This window comes from Xyrauchen texanus, chromosome 25 (genome assembly GCF_025860055.1).
Source record: "Xyrauchen texanus isolate HMW12.3.18 chromosome 25, RBS_HiC_50CHRs, whole genome shotgun sequence".
NCBI classification, from domain to species: Eukaryota; Metazoa; Chordata; class Actinopteri; order Cypriniformes; family Catostomidae; genus Xyrauchen; species Xyrauchen texanus.
Genome location: NC_068300.1, coordinates 26,581,627 through 26,590,359, shown reverse-complemented (window position 1 = coordinate 26,590,359; position 8,733 = coordinate 26,581,627). Strand labels below are relative to the sequence as shown.

The 8,733-nt window shown below is 36.1% G+C and overlaps 1 protein-coding gene across 1 annotated transcript; it reads left to right on the top strand.

The window, feature by feature from the left end:
- Positions 1 to 292: 292 nt before the first annotated feature.
- On the top strand, positions 293 to 8,584 carry LOC127619270 (major facilitator superfamily domain-containing protein 4B-like). The gene is made up of 10 exons (XM_052092125.1): positions 293 to 621; positions 1,687 to 1,885; positions 3,146 to 3,388; positions 4,025 to 4,184; positions 5,078 to 5,193; positions 5,296 to 5,469; positions 7,299 to 7,446; positions 7,711 to 7,781; positions 7,861 to 7,978; positions 8,084 to 8,584. The coding sequence occupies exons 1-10, from the start codon at positions 392 to 394 to the stop codon at positions 8,179 to 8,181; spliced, it is 1,557 nt and encodes a 518-aa protein (XP_051948085.1). The 5' UTR covers positions 293 to 391; the 3' UTR covers positions 8,182 to 8,584.
- Positions 8,585 to 8,733: the final 149 nt, after the last annotated feature.

Below are 8,733 nucleotides of genomic sequence, written 5' to 3'. Positions count from 1 at the left end.
CAACATTGTTCATCGGTACTTGGTTCATAAAAACACAATGGTCCATTGAAGGCATTATGTTCTTTGGAAGGAATGTTCATATTATTACATTCTGATCCATGACTCTCAACCAGAATCAAAATCATTGACAGTTCAACTGAAAATCATTGACAGTTTTGAGGAGCTCTGTTGAGATGGTGATTTTTAGACATTAACTTCAGTGGCATCACAAAAGCTGTGGGATGAGTGAAGGAATATAAATATGGGAAATGACCTTCCATTCTGTGATCTGTCTTCTAAGCAAATGATTTAGAAGCCTGGGAGCCCAAAAAAGTAAACGTTCAGGCACCAGGAGTCAAACAAAGTTGTCCATTCACTCCTCTCTGTGGAATAGTCGAGAGACTTTAACACTATGTTCATTGAAGAGCATATATTAACACTTTTCAAAAGGAACTGTCAACATACACTGACATACTGGAGTTTGTTCTGGAGTTTTGGACTCAGCATAGCCTTCCTGGGGCCTACAATCCTAGATCTGAAATGCCAAACGGGCTCCACGTTACGGGAGATCACCTGGGTGTTCTTCTCACAGCAGCTCTGCCTGCTCATCGGAAGCTCTACTGGAGGGATTTTCCAAAAAACGTGAGTAGAGTTGGGATTCCACACTACATCAAGATGGACATCAAGATACACTCTCCTTGTAAAAATCCAGTGTTTGGGTAACACGGTGTCATTTCGTTTTAATTGAGATATTTAGTATGTTGGTCACAGTAAAAAGCTGTGTTGCACAAATGTCAGACTTGATTGTGGATTGTATTCACTGCTTGGTGTTTTTAGCAGTGTTGCTCCTTATATTGTCAATCTCGCATGTTGATGTCTTTACGTAGATGTGTACCGAATACCTTAATTGAAGTGTACAATAATAATAAACAAATAATTTGTCCTATATACTGTTAAAATGCTTTGTAAAAAATGCTTTTGAGAGTACCAGTGCAGTGTCCTGTTGAATACCAAGTTAACATGAGGTATTTTGCTATCTTTAGTTGGTTTTGTGATGTCATTTCAAAATAAAGCTAAATTGCTGCCAGGTTTTTGAAATCTGTATTGTAATTTAGAATTAATGTACATGTAAAATGGGATTTTTAGTGGATGTATAAAGTCAGTTCCCACAGGTTCATTACATTAACAATGGACATATTCCACCCATGTTTGATTACTAGAAAGTGCCTTCATTATAAAGGAATAGTTCACCCAAAAATGAAAACTCTCTCATCATTTACTCACCCTCATGCCATCCCAGATGTGTTTGACTTTCTTTGTTCTGCAGAACACAAACAAAGATTTTTACAATATTTCAACTCCTTACAATGCAAGTGAATGGTGGCCAGAACTTTGAAGGTTCAAAAAGCACAAAAGACTCCAGTGGTTAAATCCATGTCTTCCGAAGAGATATGATAGGTGTGGGTGAGAAACAGATCAATATTGAAGTCCTTTTTTACTCTAAATGTTCACTTTCACTTCAACATTGTTTTTGGCTATTAGCATTCTTCGCGCATATTGCCACCTACTGGGCAGGGAGGAGAATACATTTTTAAGGATCAAATGATTAGAAGAAGTCCCTCTTTAGAAATGTGAGAAATAAAAAGGGCAAAATAGCACATAATCACATATCATGTGCAACCAAGCTTTTTTCCTTCTGTTTCTCAGGTTGTTTAGTGCCCTCACTGCTCTGTTCCTCTCCGCCATCATCATCTCTGTGGTTTTTGCTATCATCCCACTTTGCAATAATGTGCTGTTGCTGGCCGTCGCTATGGCAGTATCAGGCCTGGCCATGGGCATCATCGACACTATTGCAAACATCCAACTGGTGTCCATTTATCAGAAGGACTCTGCTATTTTCCTGCAGGTGAGAGTGGCCATCTATATTTTCACTCTCACACAAGAGAGGTTTTAGTCCATAGTAGGCCTACAGTTCTGAACAGTAGTGTAAAATGGGTATGAAGGCTGCCTCATAATTGTAATAATTTGTTGGTCAGTGATGGACTATTTTATATGAAAAGAAGGATTTACCATTCGTTTTTGTTTATACAATTGAATCATTAAAAGAACATTTCACAACAGGATTTTCTGGTCCTTGAATTTGAATTTTGATTCCCTCCGCTTGTCAGCGTTTGTGACTTTCCTCTATTCATTTTGATTTTTAAACAGTGGGTGGTGACAAATTAGCATATTTTATGTTATGGGTGAGTCATTGACTCATTTGACTATTTGAATAGCACTGAGTCTTCACAGAATCACAACCAATACAATTCTAAAAAAAAATAGTCGTGCTAAAATTCAGAATAACATCACTGTAAAAAATTATTTTGCATTTTAGTTATCATAACTTAAAATTTAGAGTTAGAATAAATGCCCTGCATTGATCTTGTTGAGATAACTTAATTATCCCAGTTTTTGTTGGCTAAACTTGTGATAAGTTATTATGAAAAAATGATTCAGTTGAAATCAAAATGATAAGTCAAGAGAACTATGCATAGCACACTCATGTATTTGGATTCCCAGCATGTATGGTGGCATGAATAAAATATGCAAATTACTAAGCATTTCTTACTGTTTGCTGCTTTTATTGATGCTGCTGGTTGTTGTGTTTGTTAGAAGTTTTGGATATTTGTCATGTAGCAATAATTCAAAGCTCATCTTTTTACTCAAGGAATAGTTCATATTGAATTTATATGAATCATTTATATTGAATTTTTCATTTTTGAATTTTTTTTTCTTCATTTATTCACTCTCTTGCCAATCCTACTTATCTCAGATGTGTAATACTTCTGTAGAACATAAAATAAGACATTTAGTGAAAAAAAATTGTTTTGTAGGTCAGTACTATTCAGGTGAATGGTGGCCAGAAGGCAACATAAAAATAGTCCAGTGGTAACTCTATATCTTTTGAAGTGATATGATAGGTGGGGGTGAGAAACTTTAAACAATCTTGTTGACACAAATTCAGAAAATTCATTTTAAGGCAGCACGTACACTTACTTTTTTTTTAAGTTGAAACAACAACAAAAAAAAGTGTAGTTCAGCACTCTTGCTCATGTGATATTGCTAAAAAATATATAATAATTCTAAACTGGGTTTCTCCTCTCTGTCTTTACTCCTTTTCCAGGCACTGCACTTCTTTATTGGGCTTGGTGCTCTGGTGAGCCCCCTAATTGCAGACCCATTCATATCAGGGCACTGCCCAAGCAGTAACAGCACAGCAAATGCTACAGAGGTAATTCAGCACTTCAGATACAGCCTGACAGCCAGCTTTAGGTCACCAGGGATCCTTGAGAATTCCCCACACTCAGGGCCGGTTGAAGGGAAGGCCAGTGTGTCATATGCCTTCTGGATCATGGCCCTCATAAATGTAAGTGTAGAAAGTGTTGTCTAATTGTGAGATACACTGACCTTGATTTAAAAAAAAACAAAAAAAAAACAAAAAAATATATATATAAATATATATATATATATATATATATATATATATATATATATATATATATATATATATATATATATATTAACAGTGGGGTTTAACATTTGTCCACTTATGAAAATGGTTTTATTTTGAATTTTTCAAATGAATCCAGTTCATTGCAAATTAAATCATAATAAAGCATAACAATTTGAGAGTGAAAAAGTGAATTGAAAAATGACCACAAATTATACATTTTCTTAGTATTTGGTATGCCCTGAATTTAATGACAGCATGCACACAAGCTGACATTGACTCGACAAATTTGTGCAAATCCTAAAGATCCATGTTATTGCAGTGACATTTGAGAATATGCCACAGGGCATATTGTGTGCTTTAATGGAAGAAAGCAATTCTGACTTTTCATACATTGGACAATAACATGGCCAATATAATACATTTGCTTATTTGATTAGAAAACTTGAAATAATGCAGAATTGTTAATATTTCTCATTGATTTAATGTAAATTTTATATATTTTATTATTATTATTAAAATCCTAAAAACACTGTCTTTTTCCTCCCGTAGCTACCTGTGCCAATTGCAGTTCTTGTGTTGATGTACCTAGAGAAGCTGCTTCCCTTTTGCCCAAACAGCACTCCACGGCTGCTGGACAAGGATGAATTAGCCATGGAGACCCACACACAAGAAAGCACAGAGACGCCCGATCCATGCGCTGAAGTTTCTGGTGAGCAGCACCTTGGAATCTTATACCTAAGAATTAATTTTACTTTGCAAAATAGAGGCAAGACTGGAACAAGTCGTTTCACTGTTAACTCTACCAAATTACCAAATCATTGTTTAGGCCTATAGAAATGGTAATTTATCAATTCTATGAAATTACAATATGTAAAACTACAACAAACAAAAAGAGTGTGATTATGAGATATGAGAGTGTCAACTTGACACTATATCAATGTGAAAATGTCAAAAATGTTAATAGTACCATTGTACAATTTTTCATTAAAGGTGCACTCAGTAATTTTTGGAATATGTCAATATGGACCTACACTGACACACTGGGGCGTGTATGTAGCATAATACAAATGCAATAGTTTTTAGTTACAGATGCCATTGTAGGAATTCACTATTCACACTCAGAATGGATGAAATTGAATCCCTAAGTAAAAGCCTTCAACAACAGTTGCTGAGATTAAGCGAGTATCTGGCTGGTCATGTGATTCTAAAATGTAAGCCCCCATGCCCCTCTCTCCAGGTAGAATAAAACAGCTTTTATATGGTTTCTGATATGATTTGAGAATTCATCTCATGTGAGAGCTCATGATTTTATGCATGTGTTTCAAATGTACAATTCATTTGTAAAGAAGTAACATTTTGAGGAAAACAATTACTGAGTGTACCTTTACACTACTTTCAGTATATAATTAAAACTCTTGCCTTAATGTAACCCAATGTAATTTTTTTGTATTCACTTTAAACTCGAGTTATTACAACAATTTGTTAATAGTAGAATTTTAGTTTTTATTATAGAATTTATAATAAATTGAACTAATTTGAAACCAATTTACAATTTAAGCTCTTGTTGCAACTATCACTGGTCTCCCCTACTTTGTTATTCAGGACATGGTGATCTCTTTAGCTGCTGTATGAATGAAAACCTGCGTGGGCTACCCGTCACATTTTTTGGTATCCACATCTTGGGTGGACTGGTCCTGCTTATGTCAGAAGGCATAATGGTGAGCAAGTGGCCTGACGAGACTTACTTCTTACTGTAAAATATCTTTGGAGAGCAGCAAGTTACAATATATTCACACTTTACCCTTGACGCTTATCTTCAGGGGGTTTTTGCCGGCTTTGTTTACACATACGCTGTTTCAGCTCCCATGTCACTGCCAGTTAAGATGGCAGCATACCTGAACTGTGTCTTCTGGGCAGCTGTCACTGCAGGACGACTGGTCTCCATCCCATTATCATACCGTTTCAAACCGGTCCATCTGCTCATTATCAACCTGGTAATAAACCTGCTTCTTGCTGTCAGTCTTTAAAGGAATAGTTCACCAAAAATTTGAATTTTGAGTCCAAAAAGAGAAATAAGACTTTAACAAAACAGACATTCTTACCATTAACAACACCTAACCTTAACTGATAGTGTTTTAAAATGCAGAATTAAAATTAAAAGCACATGTGGTCCATGGGACAGATTCTGATTTAATTTCAGATTGTTTCTTACACAAAGCTATAATGTGGCTTTGGAAGACTGGAAATATAGTGAGTTGTTTGGAACACTTTTATGATATTTTAATGGTACTTCTATTTGTCATTTTGGAAAGGTCCTCATTCACTTTCATTATATGGATATAATGGCCTGAATATTTTTCAAACATTCACGTTTTGTGTTTCACGAAAGAAAGTCATACGGGTTTGGAACAACATGATGACATGGGTGAGTAAATAATGACAACATTTTCATTTTAGATTGAACTATTCTAGTTGACATACACAGGGCTGATTTTCATTGTTAATAAAATCTACTCAACCCAACCTTTAATCCAGACATTTTTACTTTTATACTAGGAAAAAGCTATATTAAGGTTTAATTTAAGGGGTCATGACATTTTTTATAATTGTATTATCTTCCCTGAGGTCTACTGATAATGTTAGTAAAGTTGTTATGCACTAAACAAATTATGTATAATCAGTCTTAATACACCCTGTATAGTACTATATGATAATTTTCCACCCTGTCTCGCCCTCTGTCTGAAATGCCCGGTTTTGACATAAGCGCCTCCTTGAAACTTCAATGTAAATGCCCACTGTTATGATTGACATTGTGCAGCCCTTGAACACAGCCATATTTGAATCTCATTCAGAAGGGAATGATCAAGCTCCACAACATTATAAAACAACATTTCGGGGTTTACACATAATGCACACCCAACACATTGCATCCGAATATATTACACTGTACACTCAAGCACATCAGCATCATAAACTAGCAAACATGAAATGTGACACATTCTTGAATGAAACTGTTTACTTACGGTTATGCAGTTGATTTGCTGTTGGGTCTAGTAGTGTTTTTAACTGCCCATATCCTTCAATAACAGTTCCTTTGCAAAGCTTGAATCATATTATAACTGGTTCACAAGCAATCCATGCTGATATGAGCTGAAAAAACATACAATCCACGCTGAAATACACACTTTGATACCGGTGTCCTTTAAGTGCATGTTTACATACACCAACAAAACGCAGATGGGCGCAAGAAGGTGTCCAGGATGCTTTTGTGCTCAAAACAGCAGAGCAGCTAAATGAAATGGAACAAGGTCCCATTTTCAGAGTTGTAACTTGACACCGTCACTTTAAAAAGTGTCACAAGATACATGACAATGGTCAAAGACTTCTGTTGAGTACATGTTTCAAAACAAAAATAATAAAAAATAGTCCAGATGAGTCCTCTTTGGTGTTCAGGAATAGTTAGTTGGCCACACAAGGTCCTGTCTGTCCTGTTCTCTCTGAGCACCAGTGGTCGGGGCCAAGGGTGCGATAAAAGTAGGTATTGATGTTATTGCTTTAGAGGTTGTCATGAAATAATGAGCCTCCTAGTGATGTAGGGAAGTCGTGGAAGTAGAGAATGAGGCGTTTGTGCAGCTTGGTTTCAGTAAAAGCTTGATTGCATTGGGGATTAAGTTTTGAGATCTGAAATTTATTGTAAGGTTTTATAGTAAAATGCATTCTTATTCAATGCGGTCTTGAACATTTGGACCCACATGTATCTATGTAGTGTATAAGGAATCATGGTGGATAGTGATTTCCCTTTGTCCCTCTCTCTCTTGTTAAGGCTGGCGTGATTATAACAATGCTGCTGTTGCTGACCCTCTACACAAACAATGTGTTTCTGTTTGTGGGCACAGCCTTGGTCGGGCTTTTCCTCAGCAGTGTTTTCCCGTTGATGCTGGCTTACACTGAGGACATCCTTGACTACCAGGGTAAATTGTATGCACACACACAGAAACTGAATTTTTAGAACAATATTAAGATTTAATTTAGTATATTATACAGTATTACTCAAACACAGCTGCTGAGGGAGTGACTGCAAATTTGGCACCCTCCTCTTTTCTGACAGCCGTAATCCACCACTCTCAATTTTTGTATTTTTGGGAAAGTTGTAAAAATGTCATAGTGTGTTTTGTTTTTTTGCACACACATGGACAAACATGCAAAAAGTTTATCTTGTTCTCCACTTTCTTCAGGATGTGCAACACCAGTCTTAGTGACCTTTGCTGGAATGGGCGAGATGTCAATGCAGGTGTTGATTGGATCTGTAAGTACTTTCAATAATGTTGTAACATCTGAGAAATATTTTGCTAAAAATAAACAACATAACAGAAAACTTCCCCCAGCTGATTCAGACAGAAGGCAGTTATAGTTTTCTGGTGTGTAGCATGGTCCTCGGATGCCTTGCTTTCATCCTCCTCCTTGCCTTGATCCTGTGCCACCACATCCACAAAAATCTCACAGGTAAAATAAAAAAGTTGCCCAATATGTCACAGGGGGAATACATACTGTGTGCATACTTAACTAGGAAGCATTATATCACTCTGTCTAAATGTCTTCACCACAAAGGAACATCTAAAAAAGCTGCTATGGTAGACAACCCACAAGCACCATCTCCACCCACTCCAGAGAAAGCTGTGATGGAACAAAAAATTGCCGTAACATAATCACAACCAACTACATGAGAATCTATGAAAATCTTAATGGGTCTTAACCTGCTGGAACTAAATAAAGGGATAGTTTGCCTAAAAAAACACTTGTCATTGTTTTCCCTCATGTTGTTCCAAACCCTTCTGAATCTTTAGGAGATTTTTAGTAGAATATTAGCCTCAGTCACTATTCACTTTCTTGCATCATTTTAACACAATGAAAGTGAATGGTGACTGAGGCAGGGGTGAAACCCTCTCCCGGACAATATGACATTAATCCTGTCATTCTGCCTAGCATCTCCTTTTGAGTCCATGGAAGAAAGCCATAAAGTTTTGGAACAAGATGGTCAGTTAATTATAACAGATTTTTCATTTTTTGTTGAACTATCCTCATAACTGTACTGTTAAACTGTAAACATTAAAAGGGAATTCATTTGTGGTTTCATTGTCATATTTCTGTAAAAAAAAAAAAAAAAACAGTGATGCAATATAAACTATTTGTGTATTTCTGCTAAGTTTATGATCTATTTTTGTGTCGTGTTGTGTTTTACAGTTTTGCAAAAATAATTC

Coding starts and splice junctions, on each gene's coding strand:
- LOC127619270 (XM_052092125.1), top strand. CDS start 392: ATGTTCATTGAAGAGCATATATTAACACTTTTCAAAAGGAACTGTCAA. Junction 5,470..7,298: donor ATCTGCTCATTATCAACCTG/GTAATAAACCTG, acceptor TCTCTTGTTAAG/GCTGGCGTGATTATAACAAT. Junction 7,782..7,860: donor TGCAGGTGTTGATTGGATCT/GTAAGTACTTTC, acceptor AACTTCCCCCAG/CTGATTCAGACAGAAGGCAG.